The 20,435-nt window shown below is 43.1% G+C and overlaps 2 protein-coding genes across 2 annotated transcripts in view; both read right to left on the bottom strand.

The window, feature by feature from the left end:
- Nucleotides 1-20,435, bottom strand: part of CFAP47 (cilia and flagella associated protein 47) — a 509,799-nt gene that overhangs the window by 421,142 nt on the left and 68,222 nt on the right. The window contains 2 exon segments of the mRNA XM_060137366.1: nt 603-816; nt 1,553-1,742. Coding sequence (XP_059993349.1) covers nt 603-816; nt 1,553-1,742 — 404 coding nt within the window.
- Nucleotides 17,393-18,693, bottom strand: LOC132513622 (melanoma-associated antigen B4-like). Its single transcript, XM_060138120.1, has one exon. It carries the CDS (start codon nt 18,437-18,439, stop codon nt 17,393-17,395), a length of 1,047 nt encoding a protein of 348 aa, XP_059994103.1. The 5' UTR covers nt 18,440-18,693.

Here is a 20,435-nt window from a genome sequence, read left to right on the forward strand (position 1 = left end):
CTGGGTTTATTCTCACTAAGCATTGACATGGTAGTAATTTCTTTGAAAATAGGGTAATTTTTAAATTGAGGCTTACTATCACTCATAGTCCTTATAATTGGGGAGGTTTTAGTTCACTTTGGTAAAGGTTATTGAAAATGTGACTTTGAGGGGACTGAACAAAGATGATAGCATAGGGATGAAGATAATGACAATGAAGACGAGAACAACTTGTTTATCACAGTTTAAAATTTTTAATCTTAGATAAATTCAGGCTCTCAGCCATAATTAATGAACATGACTACTCTGAGGACTGTATACATTTCCAAAAGTGATTATTTCTATTCTTCTTCTCTACTTGTTAACAGCATATTTTAAGAATCATCTGGTAAACCATTCACAAGTCCTGGCAAGTACGCAATAGAGATGAGAGGTTAGATGATAGCATTCAGCAACCACTCCTCTGATGTAAAAGAAAAAAAAAAAAAAAGAGAGAAAATTAAATTTTGCTATTATTATTATTACCATCACTAATTTGTTACAGCAGGATCTGATAAGATCTCTGCATGTCATGCTGCTTATTGTATCTTACAAAATTTCAGGTATTTAATATAGTACATTACCTGAAATGTTTATGCTCTTCTCCAGACCGGATACTTGCAGCTCAGTCATTGGGAAAGGCTATCAGAGCATCCTTTATTAACTCCTTACTTGTGTTATGATTGTGAATGTGTGTCGTGGTTGATTGAAGCATTGCGACAAGTACATGGTCCTTGTATTTTGCCAAGTCTTTCACCACAAACTGTCCCACAGGATTACTGATCAAAGGGGATATACCTTTTAGAGAATTGAATATTAAGTGTAAATATGTTTTTTTTTAATTTCCATGAATTAATTACTACACTAGACCACTGGTTCCAACTTAAAGCTAAATCCCTAAGCAAATTCAGAAAATATGAATAATTCATTTAATAAATGGATCTACATAAAACAATTTAGCAAAATAATGCATGCATAAGTAATAAAAATGCATGCAAAAAAACTAAAACATGGTAACTTGAAGGACTGGGTTGGCACACATGAAACTGAAATTTTTATACGTTAAAGAGAGTTGAATATCAGCAATTTCATATGGGTCAATGTATAAGAGATAACTGAGAATTAGTTGAAACAGCAGCAACCAGAAAATCCACGGAATGGTCAAAACCAGTTTACAATATAGACTCAAACAAAGAAGTAAAAGAATAAAATATAAAAACCATTAAAATATTTAATAAATTTTATAGATCACTAAACCAGTGCTAGTCAAAGTTAAATCCTCAAAATGGCAGCATCAGCATCTACTGGAAACATGTTAGAAATACAAATCTTTGGGCTCCAACAAAGACCTACTTAATAATCAATGCTGGGACATAGGACAGTGATATGTTTTAACAGGCCTAGATGCACGTAAAAGTTGAGAACCATTAGATTAGACCACATTTGATATATACAGCTAAGCATTAGTATGTTAAGATAATCTTGTATTAACCAAAAATAGATAAATAAATGGTAAGCACCCCCAATAGCATACCAGGATTAATTTTCATCACAACTTTCTTGGTGGAAGGTTTGCAGACACTACTGAAATATAAACGTATCTGATGGAAAGGCTTCAGGGACGAAGACTGCAAATTTTCATCTGTCACTGAGCCAATAATCTCTATAAATTGCTTCACTTTAAAGACTCCAACTTGATGTGGAATGAATAAACATGCCACATTCTGAAAAAAGAAGAAAAGTGACCAACTGCTATAGGCTGAATGTTTGTGAACACCTAAAACTCATATTTTGTTTTTTGCCTTTTTTTTTGCCACACCGCACGGCACACAGGATCTTAGCTCCTCAACAAGGGATTGAACCCGCACCCCCTGAAGTGGAACTGTGGAGTCTCAACCACTGGACTGCCAGGGAAGTCCCTGAAACTCATGTTAAAAACTCATATGTTAATGCCCTATGGCAGGGGTCCCCAACCCCTGGGCCACAGACCAGTACCAGTCCCAGTCCGGTCCATAGCCTGTTAGGAACCGGGCCGCACAGCAGGAAGTGAGCGGCGGGCAAGCAAGCGAAGCTTCATCTGTATTTACAGCTGTTCCTCATCACTCGCATTACCGCCTGAACTCCACCTCCTGTCAGATCAGCAGCGGCATTAGATTCTCATAGGAGCCCGAATTCTACAGTAAACTGCGCATGCGAAGGATCTAAGTTGCAGGCTTCTTATGAGAATCTAATGCCTGATGATCTGAGGTGGAGCTGAGGCAGTGATGCTAGCACTGGGGAGCGGCTGCAGATACAGATTATCATTAGCAGAGAGGTTTCACTGCACAGAGACCATAATAAATTAATTGCTTGCAGACTCATATCAAAACCCTATCAGTGAGTGGCAAGTAAAAACAAGCTCAGGGCTCCCACTGATTCTGCATTATGATGAGTTGTATAATTATTTCATTATATATTACAACATAATAATAATAGAAATAAAGTGCACAATGAGTGTAATGTACTTGAATCATCCCGAAACCATCCTCCCCACCCTGATCCGTGGAAAAATTATCTTCCACGAAACCGGTCCCTGGTGCCAAAAAGGTTGGGGACCGTTGCCCTATAGGATAGAATTAGGAGATCCGAGCCCTTGTTAAAGAGGGTCCACAGATCTCCCTAGCCCCTTCCACCATGGGAGGATACCACAAGAAGTCTGTGACCAGGAAGAGGGCCCACACCTGACCATGCTGGCACCCCAATCTGGGACGTCCAGCCTCCAGAACTGTTAGAAATAAATTTCTGTTGTTTATAAATTGTGCAGTCTATGGTATTTTCTTACAGCAGCCCAAATGGATTAAGAAAAACTATTGTACTGTTAGGACAAAATAAAAAGCAAATCAAAAAATATTGCTTATAAAACTTTAAGGAAAGCTTATTTATCGTGGTGATATGAAAGTCTTTAGAAATATCATATACAGAATTGACAAACCTTCAAGATACACATTACTGGAAAATTATCTAAGAAAAAATTAAGATTAATGGTACTGAAGCACTTCCAGAACGGCAGATTAAAGACCTCCAAATAGTTACTCATCCACAAACAGAAAGAGAACACTAGGAAAATTGTCAAAATCAACTTCTCGGATATTTGAAAATTACCTAAAATACTGCAAAAGTCCAAAGAGTATTTATTTTTTTTAAATGGCTGAATTCTAAACAAAGAACAGGCTTTGTGGCATTTTTACCTACTGTAATCACATCCTCTTATTCCAAATTCGTGCTCTCCTTGAAAAACAACAGCCTTGCAACTATGGTAACTGTGAAAATGATTAGCCTAGCAGCCATCGAGGGAGAATGGGTTTAAAACTCTCCGAAAACCCCATCCCCAGAGAAGTGCTCATATGTGTTCTGTCTGAAAGCTAGCTGAAAAGCCTAGTTTGAGAGCATGGCTTTAACTGACCTGATTCAGAGCTCACTCTGTGTGAACAACTCTCTCCCTAGGGTTTTGCCACCCTCCCCTTGAAAAAGAATCAGCTGCAACTGTTGAACATCACAGCAACCTGAGATAGCATTAGCATTTAAGGCTAATAAGAAATAAGAGAATAAACAAACAAAGCCAAAAATGTTCAGAGGGTATTAGAAAAGCTCTGACATATTCCTGGCAATCTAGATTGCCACACACACGTGCAAGAGAGTGTATATCCCCAGGAAAGATTTGAGAAAGATCTAATCTGTCACCTCTGGCTGACTTTGGGACTCGGTACAAGGAGGACCTGAAGCCAGAAAGAGTTGTAAACTACCTGGTAGAACACTGAAGTCATGGCCCACTCAACACATTTATACAGAGGTACTCAGCAAAGGCTGTGAGACATATGGAATCAAGGAATTTAAGGGAGTCTCTGCCCAATCAATAGCTGACCACTAAATTAATTGAGCAACACTTGATAGTCTGCACACAGCAAAGAAAACAACCTTTTCAGAATTAGTCTAGAAAGACACTAAACAAATAAAACAACAACAACAAAGAGCAAAAATCCTATGGGAGATCTGATTTCCAGAGTTCTCAAATTATATTATTTAAAATGCCCAGTTTTCAACAAAAACTTACTGGACACTCAAAGAACTAGGAAGTTACGGCCAACACACAAGAGAGAGGCAATAAACAGAAACTGTCCCTGAGGAAAAACAACTGTTGGACCTATTAAACAAAGACAGTAAGTATAGTACTATAAATATGTTCAAAGGACTGAAGAAAAACATGTCTAAAGACTTAAAGGAAACATGAGAACAACATCTCACAAAATGGAGCATATCAATAAAGTACAGAAATTGTTAAAAAGAACAAATAAAGACAAGGGAATGTAGGAAACTCACAAGTATGTGGAAATTAAACAATACACTCCTAAGCAACTAATGGGTCAAAGAAGAAGTCTCAAAGGAAATTAGAAAATACTTTGAGATGAAGAAAAACTAAAACTCAACATACCAAAACTTATGGAATGCAGCAAAAGCACTGATTAGAAGTAAATTTATAGCAGTAAGCACCTATATTAAAAAAGACAAAGGCCTTTGTCATGTAATACATGAAATAGAGAATAGAAAACAACAGAGAAAATCAACAAACCTGAAAGTATGTCTTTGAAATGATTAATGATATTGAAAAAAAACTTGAGCTAGACAAACCAAGCCAACAACAACAACAACAAAAACTCAATTTCTTAAAATCAGGAATAAAAGAGAGGACATCTTTACCAACTCTACATCAATAAAAAGGAGTATGAAAGAATACAATGAACAATCATATGCCAACCAATTAGATAACCTATATGACATGGACAAATCCTCAGAAAGACACAAACTTCTGAAAATGGTTCTAGAAGAAACAGAAAATCTGAATAGCCTAGGATAACAAGAGATTAAAGTAGGAATTTTTAAACTTCTGACAAAGAGAAGTCCAGAACCAGATGGCTTTGATGAATTTTACTGAACATTTAAAGAATTAGCACCAATTCTACAAAAACTACTCCAAAAATTAAAGGGAACACTTTCCAAATCCTTCCATACCAGTTTTAGGCTAATGTAAAAAGTAAAGACATTCAACAAAATAAAACTACAGACTAATGTCCTTTATGAATATATATGCAAAACTCTACCAAACATTATCAAATTGAATTCAGCAACACATACAAAGGATTATCCACACTATGTACAACTATGTAAAACTCCTTTGCCATGTAACATCACATATTCGGTCTTCGGAAGAATTTTTTGGATTAGACTTCAAAAGCACATACAACAAAAGTAAAACATAGACAAGACTGCATCAAACTAAAAACCTTCTGTTGAGCAAAAGAAACAGTCAACATAGTGAAGAGACAGCCTACAGAATGGGAAAAATACTTGTGAACCATCTAACTGATATAGGGTTAATATGCAAAATATATAAGGAACTCATACAAATCAAAAGTAAACTAATAACCTGGTTAAAAAAATGGGCAGGTGCAGCAGAAACTAGGTGGCGGGTAGGGAGTGAGCAGCTCCGCGTTGCCACTGCACCTACAGTGTGCCTCGGTAGTGGTGAGTCCTGGTACAAGACCACAGTTTTATAAGCCGTCTCCTACTGCATTAAGGATGGCCAACCTCAGCATGAGATAGGCCTCTGGACATTGATGGCTTAAAGTCTTTCTATAAAAATCTACTACTGGACAGATCTTCAAGATGGCGGAAGAGTAAGAGGTGGAGATCACCCTCTGCCCCACAAATACATCAGAAATACATCTACATGTGGAACAGCTCCTACAGAACACCTACTGAATGCTGGCAGAAGACCTCAGACCTCCCAAAAGGCAAGAAACTCCCCACGTACCTCGGTAGGGCAAAAGAAAAAAGCAATAAACAGAGACAAAAGAATAGGGACGGGACCTGCACCAGTGGGAGGGAGCTGTGAAGGAGGAAAGGATTCCACACACCAGGAAGCCCCTTCGCGAGCGGAGACTGCAGGGAGCGGAGGGGGAAGCTTCGGAGCCGCGAAGGAGAGCACAGCAAGAGCGGTGCGGAGGGCAAAGCGGAGAGATTCCCACACAGAGGATCGGTACCGACCACTCACCAGGCCGAGAGCCTTACGCACCGGGGTGGGCAGGGGCTGGGAGCTGAGGCTCGAGCTTCGGAGGTCGGATCCCTGGGAGAGGACTGGGGTTGGCTGCGTGAACACAGCCTGAAGGGGGCTAGTGCACCACGGCTAGCCCAGAGGGAGTACGGGAAAAAGTCTGGAGCTGCTGAAGAGGCAAGAGACTTTTTCTTGCCTCTTTGTTTCCTGGTTCGCGAGGAGAGGGGATTAAGAGCACTGCTTAAAGGAGCTCCAGAGACAGGCTAACAGCGCGGACCCCAGAGATGGGCATGAGACGCTAAGGCCGCTGCTGCTGCCACCAAGAAGCCTGTGTGTGAGCACAGCTCACTCTCCACACCTCCCCTACCAGGAGCCTGTGCAGCCCACCACTGCCAGGGTCCCATAATCCAGGGACAACTTCCCCGGGAGAACGCACGGCGCGCCTTAGGCTGGTGCAACGTCATGCCGGCCTCTGCCGCCACAGGCTCGCCCAGCACTCCGTACCCCTCCCTCCCCCCGGCCTGAGTGAGCCAGAGCCCCCTAAGCAGCTGCTCCTTAAACCCCATCCTGTCTGGGGGAAGAACAGATGCCCTCCGGCGACCTACACACAGCGGCGGGGCCAAATCCAAAGCTGAGCACCTGGGAGCTGTGAGAACAAAGAAGAGAAAGGGAAATCTCTCCCAGCAGCCTCAGAAGCAGCGGATTAAAGCTCCACAATCAACTTGATGTACCCTGCATCTGTGGAATACATGAATAGACAACGAATCATCCCAAATTGAGGAGGTGGACTTTGAGAGCAAAATTTATTATTTTTTCCTCTTTTCCTCTTTTGGTGTGTATGTGTATGCTTTTGTGTGAGATTTTGCCTGTATATCTTTGCTTTCACCATTTGTCCTAGGCTTCTGTCCGTCCCTTTCTTTTTCTAAATAATTATTTTTTAATTTAATAACTTTATTATATTTTACTTTATTTTATTCTACTGTATCTTCTTTCTTTTTTCCTTCCTTCCCTCCTTCCCTCCTTCCTTGCTCTCTCCTCCCCTCCCTCCATTCTTTCCTTCTTTCCTTTCTTCTTTCTTCCTTCCTTCCTTTCCCCCCTCCCTCCCTCCATCCCTCCTTTCTTTCTTTCTTTCTTTCTTTCTTTCTTTCTTCTTACTTCTACTAATTCTTTCTCTCTACTTTTACTCCCTTTTATTCTGAGGCGTGTGAATGAAAGGCTCTTGGTGCAACAACCAGGAGTCAGTGCTGTGCCTCTGAGGCGGCACAGCCAACTTCAGGACACTGGTCAACAAGAGACCTCCAGGCTCCACATAATATCAAACGGCGAAAATCTCCCAGAGATCTCCATCTCAACACCACCACCCAGCTTCACTCAACGACCAGCAAGCTACAGTGCTGGACAACCTATGCCAAACAACTAGCAAAACAGGAACACAACCATACCCATTAGCAGAGAGGCTGCCTAAAATCATAATAAGTCCACAGACACCCCAAAACACACCACCAGACGTGGACCTGCCCACTAGAGAGACAAGATCCAGCCTCATCCACCAGAACACAGGCACAAGTCCCCTCCACTAGGAAGCCTACATAACCCACTGAACCAATCTTAGCCACTGGGGACAGACATCAAAAACAACGGGAACTATGAACCTGCAGCCTGCAAAAAGGAGACCCCAAACACAGTAAGTTAAGCAAAATGAGAAGGCACAAAAACACACAGCAGATGAAGGAGGAAGATAAAAACCCACCAGACCTAACAAATGAAGAGGAAATAGGCAGTCTACCTGAAAAAGAATTCAGAATAATGATGGTAAAGATGATCCAAAATCTTGGAAACAGAATAGACAAAATGCAAGAAACATTTAACAAGGACCTAGAAGAACTAAAGATGAAACAAACAATGATGAACAACACAATAAATGAAATGAAAAAGACTCTAGATGGGATCAATAGCAGAATAACTGAGGCAGAAGGACGGATAAGTGACCTGGAAGATAAAATAGTGGAAATAACTACTACAGAGCAGAAAAAAGAAAAAAGAATGAGAAGAACTAAGGACAGTCTCAGAGACCTCTCAGACAACATTAAACGCACCAACATTCGAATTATAGGGGTTCCAGAAGAAGAAGAGAAAAAGAATGGGACGGAGAAAATATTTGAAGAGATTATAGTTGAAAACTTCCCTAATATGGGAAAGGAAATAGTTAATCAAGTCCAGGAAGCACAGAGAGTCCCATACAGGATAAATCCAAGGAGAAATACGCCAAGACACATATTAATCAAACTGTCAAAAATTAAATACAAAGAAAGCATATTAAAAGCAACAAGGGAAAAACAACAAATAACACACAAGGGAATCCCCATAAGGTTAACAGCTGATCTTTCAGCAGAAACTCTGCAAGCCAGAAGGGAGTGGCAGGACATATTTAAAGTGATGAAGGAGAAGAACCTGCAACCAAGATTACTCTACCCAGCAAGGATCTCATTCAGATTAGATGGAGAAATCAAAACCTTTACAGACAAGCAAAAGCTGAGAGAGTTCAGCACCACCAAACCAGCTCTACAACAACTGCTAAAGGAACTTCTCTAGGCAAGAAACACAAGACAAGGAAAAACCTACAATAACAAACCCAAAACAATTAAGAAAATGGGAATAGGAACATACATATCGATAATTACCTTAAATGTAAATGGACTAAATGCTCCCACCAAAAGACACAGATTGGCTGAATGGATACAAAAACAAGACCCATATATATGCTGTCTACAAGAGACCCACTTCAGACCTAGAGACACATACAGACTGAAAGTAAGGGGATGGAAAAAGATATTCCATGCAAATGGAAACCAAAAGAAGGCTGGAGAAGCAATTCTCATATCAGACAAAATAGACTTTAAAATAAAGACTATTAGAAGAGACAAAGAAGGACACTACATAATGATCAAGGGATCGATCTAAGAAGAAGATATAACAATTGTAAATATTTATGCACCCAACAAAGGAGCACCTCAATACATAAGGCAAATACTAACAGCCATAAAAGGGGATATCGAAAGTAACATATTCATAGTAGGGGACTTTAACACCCCACTTTCACCAATGGACAGATCATCCAAAATGAAAATAAATAAGGAAAAACAAGCTTTAAATGATACATTAAACAAGATGAGCTTAATTGATATTTATAGGACACTCCATCCAAAAACAACAGAATACACATTTTTCTCAAGTGCTCATGGAACATTCTCCAGGATAGATCATATCTTGGGTCACAAACCAAGCCTTGGTAAATTTAAGAAAATTGAAATTGTATCAAGTATCTTTTCCGACCACAACACCATGAGACTAGATATCAATTATAGGAAAAGACCTGTAAAAAATACAAACACATGGAGGCTAAACAATACACTAATTAATACCGAAGTGATCATTGAAGAAATCAAAGAGGAAATAAAAAAATACCTAGAAACAAATGACAATGGAGACACGACGACCCAAAACCAATAGGATGCAGCCAAAGCAGTTCTAAGAGGGAAGTTAATAGCAATATAAGCCTACCTTAAGAAGCAGGAAACATCTCGAATAAACAAACTAACCTTGCACCTCAAGCAATTAGAGAAAGAAGAACAAAAAAACCCCAAAGTTAGCAGAAGGAAACAAACCATAAAAATCAGATCAGAAATAAATGAAAAAGAAATGAAGGAAACAATAGCAAAGATCAATAAAACTAAAAGCTGGTTCTTTGAGAAAATAAACAAAATAGATAACCCATTAGCCAGACTCATCAAGAAAAAAAGGGAGAAGACTCAAATCAACAGAATTAGAAATGAAAAAGGAGAAGTAACAACTGACACTGCAGAAATACAAAAGATCATGAGAGATTACTACAAGCAACTCTATGCCAATAAAATGGACAACCTGGAAGAAATGGACAAATTCGTAGAAATGCACAACCTTGTGAGACTGAACCAGGAGGAAGAAATAGAAAATATGAACAGACCAATCACAAGCACCGAAATTGAAACTGTGATTAAAAATCTTCTAACAAACAAAAGCCCAGGACCAGATGACTTCACAGGCAAATTCTATCAAACATTTAGAGAAGAGCTAACACCTATCCTTCTCAAACTCTTTCAAAATATAGCAGAGGGAGGAACACTCCCAAATTCCTTCTATGAGCCACCATCACCTTGATACCAAAACCAGACAAGGATGTCACAAAGAAAGAAAACTACAGGCCAATATCACTGATGAACACAGATGCAAAAATCCTCAACAAAAGACTAGCGAACAGAATCCAACAGCACATTAAAAGGCTCATACACCATGATCAAGCGGGGTTTATTCCAGGAATGCAAGGATTCTTCAATATACACAAATCTATCAATGTGATAAACCATATTAACAAATTGAAGAAGAAGAACCATATGATCATCTCAATAAATGCAGAGAAAGCTTTTGACATAATTCAACACCCATTTATGATAAAAACCCTGCAGAAAGTAGGCATAGAGGGAACTTTCCTCAACCTATTAAAGACCATATATGACAAGCCCACAGCCAACATCATCCTCAATACTGAAAAACTGAAAGCATTTCCACTAAGATCAGGAACAAGACAAGGTTGCCCACTCTCACCACTCTTATTCAACATAGTTTTGGAAGTTTAAGCCACAGCAATCAGAGAAGAAAAGGAAATAAAAGAAATCCAAATCGGAAAAGAAGAAAAACTGTCACTGTTTGCAGATGATATGATACTATAAATAGAGAATCCTAAAGATGCTACCAGAAAACTGCTAGAGCTAATCAATGAATTTGGTAAAGTTGCAGGATATAAAATTAATGCACAGAAATCTCTGGCATTCCTATACACTAATGATGAAAAATCTGAAAGTGAAATCAAGAAAACACTCCCATTAACCACTGCAACAAAAAGAATAAAATATCTAGGAATAAACCTACCTAAGGAGACACAAGACCTGTATGCAGAAAATCATAAGATACTGATGAGAGAAATTAAAGATGATACAAATAGATGGAGAGACATACCATGTTCTTGGATTGGAAGAATCAACATTGTGAAAATGACTCTACTACCCAAAGCAATCTATAGATTCAATGCAATCCCTATTAAACTACCACTGGCATTTTTCACAGAACTAGAACAAAAAATTTCGCAATTTGTATGGAAACACAAAAGACCCCGAATAGCCAAAGCAATCTTGAGAACGAAAAATGGAGCTGGAGGAATCAGGCTCCCTGACTTCAGACTCTACTACAAAGCTACAGTAATCAAGACAGTATGGTACTGGCACAAAAACAGAAAGATAGATCAATGGAACAGGATAGAAAGCCCAGAGATAAACCCACACACATATGGTCACCTTATCTTTGATAAAGGAGGCAGGAATGTACAGTGGAGAAAGAACAGCCTCTTCAATAAGTGGTACTGGGAAAACTGGACAGGTACATGTAAAAGTATGAGATTAGATCACTCCCTAACATCATACACAAAAATAAGCTCAAAATGGATTAAAGACCTCAATGTAAGGTCAGAAACTATCAAACTCTTAGAGGAAAACACAGGCAGGACACTCTATGACATAAATCACAGCAAGATCGTTTTTGACCCACCTCCTAGAGAAATGGAAATAAAAAGAAAAATAAACAAATGGGACCTAATGAAACTTCAAAGCTTTTGCATAGCAAAGGAAACCATAAATAAGACCAAAAGACAACCCTCAGAATGGGAGAAAATATTTGCAAATGAAGCAACTGACAAAGGATTAATTTCCAAAATTTACAAGCGGCTCATGCAGCTCAATAACAAAAAAACAAACAACCCAATCCAAAAATGGGCAGAAGACCTAAATAGACATTTCTCCAAAGAAGATATACAGACTGCCAACAAACACATGAAAGAATGCTCAACATCATTAATCATTAGAGAAATGCAAATCAAAACTACAATGAGATATCATCTCACACCAGTCAGAATGGCCATCATCAAAAAATCTAGAAACAATAAATGCTGGAGAGGGTGGGGAAAAAAGGGAACCCTCTTGCAGTGCCGGTGGGAATGTGAATTGGTTCAGCCACTATGGAGAACAGTATGGAGGTTCCTTAAAAAACTACAAATAGAACTACCATATGACCCAGCAATCCCACTACTGGGCATATACCCTGAGAAAACCATAATTCAAAAAGAGTCATGTACCAAAATGTTCATCGCAGCTCTATTTACAATAGCCCGGAGATGGAAACAATCTAAGTGTCCATCATTGGATGAATGGATAAAGAAGATGTGGCACATATATACAATGGAATATTACTCAGCCATAAAAAGAAACGAAATTGAGCTATTTGTAATGAGGTGGATAGACCTAGAGTCTGTCATACGGAGTGAAGTAAGTCAGAAAGAGAAAGACAAATACCGTATGCTAACACATATATATGGAATTTAAGAAAAAAAAAATGTCATGAAGAACCTAGGAGTAAGACAGGAATAAAGACACAGACCTACTAGAGAACGGACTTGAGGATATGGGGAGGGGGAAGGGTGAGCTGTGACAAAGCGAGAGAGAGACATGGACATATATACACTACCAAACGTAAGGTAGATAGCTAGTGGGAAGCAGCCCCATAGCTCAGGGATATCAGCTCGGTGCTTTGTGACCCCCTGGAGGGGTGGGATAGGGAGGGTGGGAGGGAGCAAGACGCAAGAGGGAAGAGATATGGGAACATATGTATATGTGTAACTAATTCACTTTGTTATAGAGCAGAAACTAGCACACCATTGTAAAGCAATTATACCCCAATAAAGATGTTTTAAAAAAAAATTCTCTTTATCAATTCACCATCTGGAGAGAGAATAGTCTATAAGTAATCTTTTTGTTTTCATTCTGTAGGAGAAATAATCATGCGTCACTTCACTCTTCTTTTGTAAATTATTTGCTTATTTTTCCCATTTTAAAGGCTTCCCTAACATCTGTAATTAGAATTTCCCATGCCTTTTGAAGTTTATTTTTCTTAACCTTAAAAATATTTTTAGGAATAGTATGTGCTCCCTGTGGAAGACAAAGAACATAAAAAATTAAAATATGAACTGCTAGCCCTTAATGTACTTATTAGTAAACTTCCACTGCCCAATGAAGAGCCACAAAACGTAGCATCCTAACACAACAACTGTTTGTTCTCACAGATCTACAGGTTGGCTGAGGGGCTCTACTTCACGCTGTAGCTTAGGACCAGAGGGCTGGCTGGGACCTTTTCTAATGGTGATGACAGTTTTAAAAAGTGAGGTGGCTCTTATACGTGCTGTCACAGAAAGATCTTGCATTCACTTCCATTAAGTTACAAGAGCAAGTCACAGAACAATATGTACACTGTGGCCCCTGTGTGTTAAAAATTCAACATATTTTTGTAGCACATCTATGTACAAAGAAGCCTCAAATCAGCTTTAGAATGACACACACCAGACAGTTAATTGTGGTTACTTTTGAAAAGGGGGCTGAATTTTCGAGCAATGTTGTAAGGGAGGAGTTTGTGATTTATGTGTGTAAGAAGTTTTTATAAGAAGAATATATATGCTATGATTAGCTCTGTCATTAAAACATTTAAATGAGCCTAAGAGTAGAAATAGTAGTTGCGTATCACTCGGATTAAGTAACTGCTAACTGATGCAACAGAGAAAACCTGATATCTGAATGACTTAACACAACAGAAGTCTGTTTCTTGTGCACATAAAACCTGATGAAGGTTGGCAGAGGCTCACCGCTCACAGATGACTCCGAGATCCCGGCTATGTACGTCACGTGGCTCCACACCTCAACACGGGCTCTCTCTGTTTGCTGCTGAATGGAAGAGAAAGCACAGAGGTGCCGTACTGACTCCCTCGTGCCTTGGTCTGGAGGTGACCCTTCCTAATTACAAGTGGACTGGGAATATAGTCTCCCCAGGAACCCAAGGAGAGCAAGACAGGATGTGGATGAGGTTTGCAGTCTCCCATAAACTGGTGTATAGTGTGTGCTCAATAAAGAGCAACTACTGCAATTGCTTATGACAACAACCCTCTTAGTTAGTTGGAGGAGTTTCTGAGAAGGCCAAATTTACCTTGAAATTCACCAAGTTTTTCTTGTGCATACTATGTAAGACATGTTTTCAAATACAGGATTCCATCTAATTTCCAAAAGTACCCTGTACATCTCAGCAGAGAGGGCTTTCACCAGTACCTTTCCGCATTGCCAGTTGCAATAACCTGTGTAATCTCAGTAGGCTGGGAATTTTCTCCTAACTTTTGGTTGCATGGTCAAAATCATAGCCACCCACCACCTGACTGAACATACCTGAACACCCGAACAGGTGCCATTAAGCATATTGAACAAACAGCATCTCCCCTGGGACCGATACAGACAAGGATTACTGGGAGGATGGTGAATTACTTTTCCTTGTTATTCAAAGCTAGCATGTCTGACAAAGAACCATTTTCCACCTCCAAGAAGGACTCCAAGATGGGTTTTTAGGAATTCAGCCTCAGCAGATGTTTGTTTACACAGTGACTTCCTTGGTCCCTCCTCCTTTACCACTTAGGAAGAAGGCTTTGGTTTGGGACCCCTTAATTAAGTTCACTCATCAGTGTATGGATTCAGTGGCCAGATTCAAAGAAGACACTTCATTAAAATCCTACTGCAAATATCACGTTGTTTCAAACAAGGCCTCCCTAGCCTTGGCGTTATAAGCCAAGGCCCTGTAGAGTCCGTACCAAATCAGAGTCTCGTCACCAGCAGGCTTGAGAATGTGGTGGAGGCACCCAGTGGAGATGAGGAGGTGTGTAAACGTCACTGTCTGAAGTGAACAGATACATGGAAAGAGCAGCTGCTGTCCCAGGGGTCCACGGTGACGAACGGGATCTGCGGGGAGTCGGGATGCTCCGAGTCAGGGGAGGGCAGGGCATATGGGCTGTCCATTCCTCCGGGAGCTGAGTGCAGCCTCCAGAGGAAGATGCAGAGAAGAGCTGGCCAGCAGGTCAGCTTCCAGTCTGGACACGAGGGCACACTGGGGAAGACCCAGGGGCAGGGCGCTGTGATGCCACAAAGTGCTGGGACTGGACCCCCGTGCCGGGACCGGGGCAATCAGCTCTCAGGGAAGCCTGGGGCGAGGGGCAGGAGGATCCTAGGTAAACGAAGCCCACAGACAATCCCCAAATGGTGTCTGATTCTCATGTTCACCTTCCTTCTTTAGGCCTGCTTTTAATATTTTGGCTACAAGTTCCTCTTTCTTATTGCCTGAGAGACGTCACGGAGCAGTGAGAGGAGAAATGGATTAAGAGACAGAAGGGCTGCCTCAGGCTGGGAGGAGTGGAACAGTATGGGCTCTGGAGGAATTCAGACCGGGCCGTACTCCCGGTTCTGTCACTTTACCAGTCCGGAGAATACTGCAAGTTCTTTGTCTGCCAAGTGGGTTTGATAAGCCTCATCTTATAGAACTGTCGGAACATATGTGATATATGTAAAGCACCTGGCACAGTGGCTGGCGATGTCTGGGTCTTTCATGCATGGCAGTTATTATGATGCTTGTTTTCATACCAGAAGAGACTGGTCTTCTCTGTCCTAGAGATACCCTCATCTCTAGGAATTTTTCATTTTATCCAGGAGATGTCAGAGACTATGCGGGCCTCTAGGACAAAGAAAGCTGAATTAACCAAAGTGCTCCTTAGCAAGTAACCCTGAGTACATTTTCCCTAGCAGAGAATATGTTGTTTCATTTGTGGAGGCAGGGGTTTCACCAGGATGCAACTCAAACCTTATAGAATTTGTGTCAAGGACCAATAATTCCCCTGCTTCCCCAAAACCCCCCCGATTTTCATGTGTTTCATCACCACCAAAATCTGGGCCCATTTAGGAGTTCTGCCAGATTACACTCAAGACAAACAAATCTCATATATTAACGCATATATGTGGAATCTAGATAACTGGTACAGTTGAACCTCTTTGCAGGGCAGGAACAGAGACGCAGACATGGAGAACGGACATGTGGACACGGGGGAAGGGGGGGTGGCATGAATTGGGAGATTAGGATTGACCTATGTACACTACCATGTGTCAAATAGACAGCTAGTGGGAACCTGCTGTACAGCACAGGGAGCTCAGCTAGGTGCTCTGTGACCACCTAGATGGGTGGGGGGAAGTCCAGCAGGGAGGGGATATATGTATACGTGTAGATGATTCACTTCGTTGCACAGCAGAAACACAACATTGTAAAGCAATTATACTCCAATTAAAAAAACCCGATAACTAATTAATGGAGCGGGCTGGGGCTCCTCCAGCCCAGGGCACAGAGTGCCAACACAGGGGCTTCTCAGCATCCCACCACAAAGGAGACAATCTGCATAAAACACCTGGTTTGTTTGTGCACCGTGTTCACCTGCACCAGGGCAAAAGCACTGGACCCCTGCTCACCATTATCACAGCCTCATCTAGCCCACCATGCAGCCAACTTAAAATTACCTCCCAAGGAGGGATTTGCAAAATAACCAAACCTCAAAGTGTTCTGGCTAAGAGAATTTATACTTCACTGCTCTCATCTGGACTCTCTCCCCACCATCCTCACTGGGTTTTTTCATCACACCACCTTCCTTATATAATAGCGGCTCTTATACTCTCAACATCTACATGCAGGTGCAGGGTCTTTTTTATCTTAGCATCATCACTACCAGCACAGAACCTTCCAAAGAGCAGATGCTCAATTACAGATGGGAATCAATGAGGCACTGAGTGAGGAATGTAACTTATTACTATCTAATTTTGTCGGCATTCTTGAATAAGCTAAGGACATCTAGGTGTATATCTTTGAATTTTCCAAAGAGAAAGACAAAGGTGAATAAGACAAACCAAAATTTGACTAAACTTTACTTTGCTTTTCATTTTAAAACCACAGCATTCTTTCACATTTCCAAGAAAATTCCTATTCCAAAGCCATATTATCTCAGTCCAGAACCCCAGAAACATGCAAGGAGTTTTCACATCGTACTACACGGTACCTAAACTCTTACGCTTAAACCTGATAAACAACAACAAATATGTGATCCATGTCATTTATAAACTTGGATTCTGAATCTAAAGAAACATTCTAGTGAAAGAAACAACATTTGAAAGATACTAGTGTAAAACAGGAACACAAAGAAGATATACATTATGAGCTTTCCAGTCCCAGCTTAGCCTCTCACTACTGAAAAGGTTGGCAGCGTTGGTCAAACACGAAGTGAAGAAGCTGCCTCAGACCTCACTAAGGGTGGGAGGAACTGCTAGACAAGACCTTGGAAGGCGCACTGGCCTTGACTCGAGTACCAGCCCTGGCTGCAGCTCTGGCTCGGGCTCGGGCTTGGGCTCTCTCTTCCTCATCTTTCAGAGCCTCCTCATAGAGATCTGGTAAGGCACTGGGGACGGTACCAGCCACCTTGGCCATAAACTCGAGGACTTTCATCTTGCTGGTTTCAGCGTGGGCTCTCCGGCCCCACAGGAGCTCATAGCACAGGAGATCGCTGTCGCACACCTGACGATACACCAGGTACTTTTCCTGCACCAGATCTTCTGTGATAAGCTTCCTGGGCTCCCCAAAGATTATGTGACACCTTCCAACATAAACACCCAAACCATTCAGGAATTCCCAGATCTCCTCCTCAGAGGCGCGGTCGCCATGCAAGAAGATCACACCGAGGACAAGCATCAGAAGCCCATTCTTCCGAAACCGCCCGCCACTGCTCTGACGCCCATCATCGCTGACATGTAGCTTGCTGACAAGGGCATAGGAATCACCACCCGGCTTGACTTCCTTCAACTCAAGACCAAAGACCAGCTGAACGCACTCAGCAGCTCTCCTGAGGATCTCAGGGAACTTCCTCTTGTACCTTTTGTTCACAAGCTTCAGCAAGTCTGCCTTTATAATGGGCTCTTCCACTGTATACTTCTCCAGCAGGAATTCTATCAACATTCCCACCTTCTTGATCAGAGGATCTCTCTGAAAGCTCTCACCGGAGGCTGAAGCCTGGGAGGAATTTCTCCTTGCCTCAACCCGGACCTTGGCACGCACATCAGATCCTGGGCCTGAAACCCCTGCAGCAGGAGAGCTAGTGGCTGGGGCTCCCTGAGGCTCCTGGCGAGGGCCAGCAGCAGGGGAGCTCGGGGGAGTACCCCGAGAAGGAGAAGAGGGGCACGAGGGCGACTCTTCTCTCTGTGCTGCAGTGGCCTGAGCACCCCCGAGATTCTGGGTCTCCCTCCGGGTCTGGTGGCGCTTCTCGCGGGCACGGAGCTTACTCTTCTGCCCCCGAGGCATGACTATGGGCAGGGACAGCAAGCGGGGGAGTGGGCAGGAGAGCAGGTGATGCTGGAACCTGGAGGAGGGAAGGTGAGAGGGTGTGAGCACCTTCAGCAGGGAGGTCCCACCCTGACTTGAAGAAGGCCGCTCTGCACGTTTCCTTGAGGGCACTGCTCTAGGAACCACTAGGCTCTTGTTCTTGGTCAGCCTGTCCCCTGAGAACCCAGTGTAAGAAGCGAGAGTGAGTGAGCCTCAGGCTACAGCCTGCCAGCCCTGCCTGTGGCTGACGGCGGTGACCACAGATCCTGGTAGGGTAGGCCCTCTCTGGGTTCCAAGGGTCTCTTTCGTTCACAAACAGGATTGTCACATCGACTCTTGGTAGGGCCGGGACCTCTTTCCTGTGCTGCTCTAAAGGTGACACCTCAAAGCTCCCTGCGGCCCACGAGAAGGAACTGAGTCATGGACACTGTCGGGGTGCACAGCGCTGACAGTTGTGTGGGGCCTGCTCTGTCCTGAACTCGCTGGTCCTCAACCATTCAGCGTCCTCATCTTGTCGACACCAAGGGTCTGGGACCCCTCCTGCTGCCCCTGGTGCGGCACCTTCAGACGAAGGATCTCGTCTCCCTTAGAAATGATACAAAGAAATGAGGAGCCTCCGCCTGACAACCATGCTCCGGGCCTTCAAGGTCTGAGCAGAGGCCTGGGCAGGACTCTTTATTATGCCTTTGATTCGGTGGAAGGGGGGTGTGCTACCTTCAGTCGTCATTCACAGTCCCCACTGGGTCTCCTGGGAGGATCTGGGGGCTCCTTTCTCTCTTGACTTGAGGACATTTCCTCACAGTACGGCCCACAGCTCCCTGAGACCGAACAGTGGAAGTGACGATGGCCTTACCTGGCCACAGCGCCCCTAGTCTCCAGAGGCTGAAAGCTGCAGCAGGCAGGCTGAGGCCCTATAACGTGTGGTCCTCCCTCACGGTCCCCATTTCTCACTCAGGGGAGGGTCTACGGTCCCTCCCTCTGCTGACCCATCACACCAAGATGCTGACCTCCCTGTGAGTTCCGAGTGGGGAACTGATGGGCACTTGTGCCCCACATCTGTGCCCGGGGGCGCCTCTAGGAACGACAGTGCAGAGGGACTCTGCGCGGTCCCCACTGGCACGGGGTGGACTTCCCCCCACAGTCCTCAGCATCTTCTCCGTGAGTCCTGGCAAATCCCGGAAATCCTCCCTCCGCTGATCTGAGTGCGCTTGCATTACATTAAGATTCTCACCTTCCTGACATCCCCAACATGAAAGAAAGGGTGAGCCACTGCCAGTCACCCCCGTCCATGCCCTCCCTGGGTTGGTAGCAGGGGCTGGACTCCGCGGGACCCCACTGTTGCGGCATCGTTGGCCTCTTTCGCCCTCACTCAGACGGCATCTACGCTCCTCCCCCAGCCCACCTGAGTCTTCTGGCCTCAGATCAAGGCCCACATCTGCCTGGGTCCCTGGGGCCCGAAGTGAGGGGTGACACATCAGGGTACCTCTACCTGGGGTGTCCCAGGGCTGAGGGGGGTGGGAGTTTGTGGGCCCCCACTGCTTTGGGTGGGTGTGCATCTACATCATCCCTCAGTGTCCTCACCCTGACGCACAGCAGGACTTGGACACCCTCTGTGTCTTGACTTGACGTCTATCCCCTCATACTAAGGCCCCCAACTCCCCGAGACCTGCTAGAAAGAAAATTTTCTTGTCTCTCTAGCTACAACTGTGTGTGGACTTGCAATGCTGACAGGCAGGAAGAGATTCTGTGGCCCTCACTATTGTGGTGTAGGTGGTCCCCTCAATTCTCAGGGTCCTCTCCTTGGTTCCTGGCATTATCTGGAAATCCTCCGGCTGCTCACCTGAGCCCATACTCCCATCAAGGAGGTTCCTCACCTCCCTGCCATGGTCCGGGAAAACGTGAGTGATATTCATCAGGTCACCATGCCTGAGTCTCCCTCCCAGGTCTAAGAGTAGGAATGAGATTCTATGTAGTT

The sequence above is a fragment of the Lagenorhynchus albirostris genome, chromosome X (genome assembly GCF_949774975.1).
Source record: "Lagenorhynchus albirostris chromosome X, mLagAlb1.1, whole genome shotgun sequence".
Lineage (NCBI taxonomy): Eukaryota > Metazoa > Chordata > Mammalia > Artiodactyla > Delphinidae > Lagenorhynchus > Lagenorhynchus albirostris.

Excerpts from the sequence above, each read along its gene's own strand:
- LOC132513622 (XM_060138120.1), bottom strand. The coding sequence starts at position 18,439 with ATGCCTCGGGGGCAGAAGAGTAAGCTCCGTGCCCGCGAGAAGCGCCAC.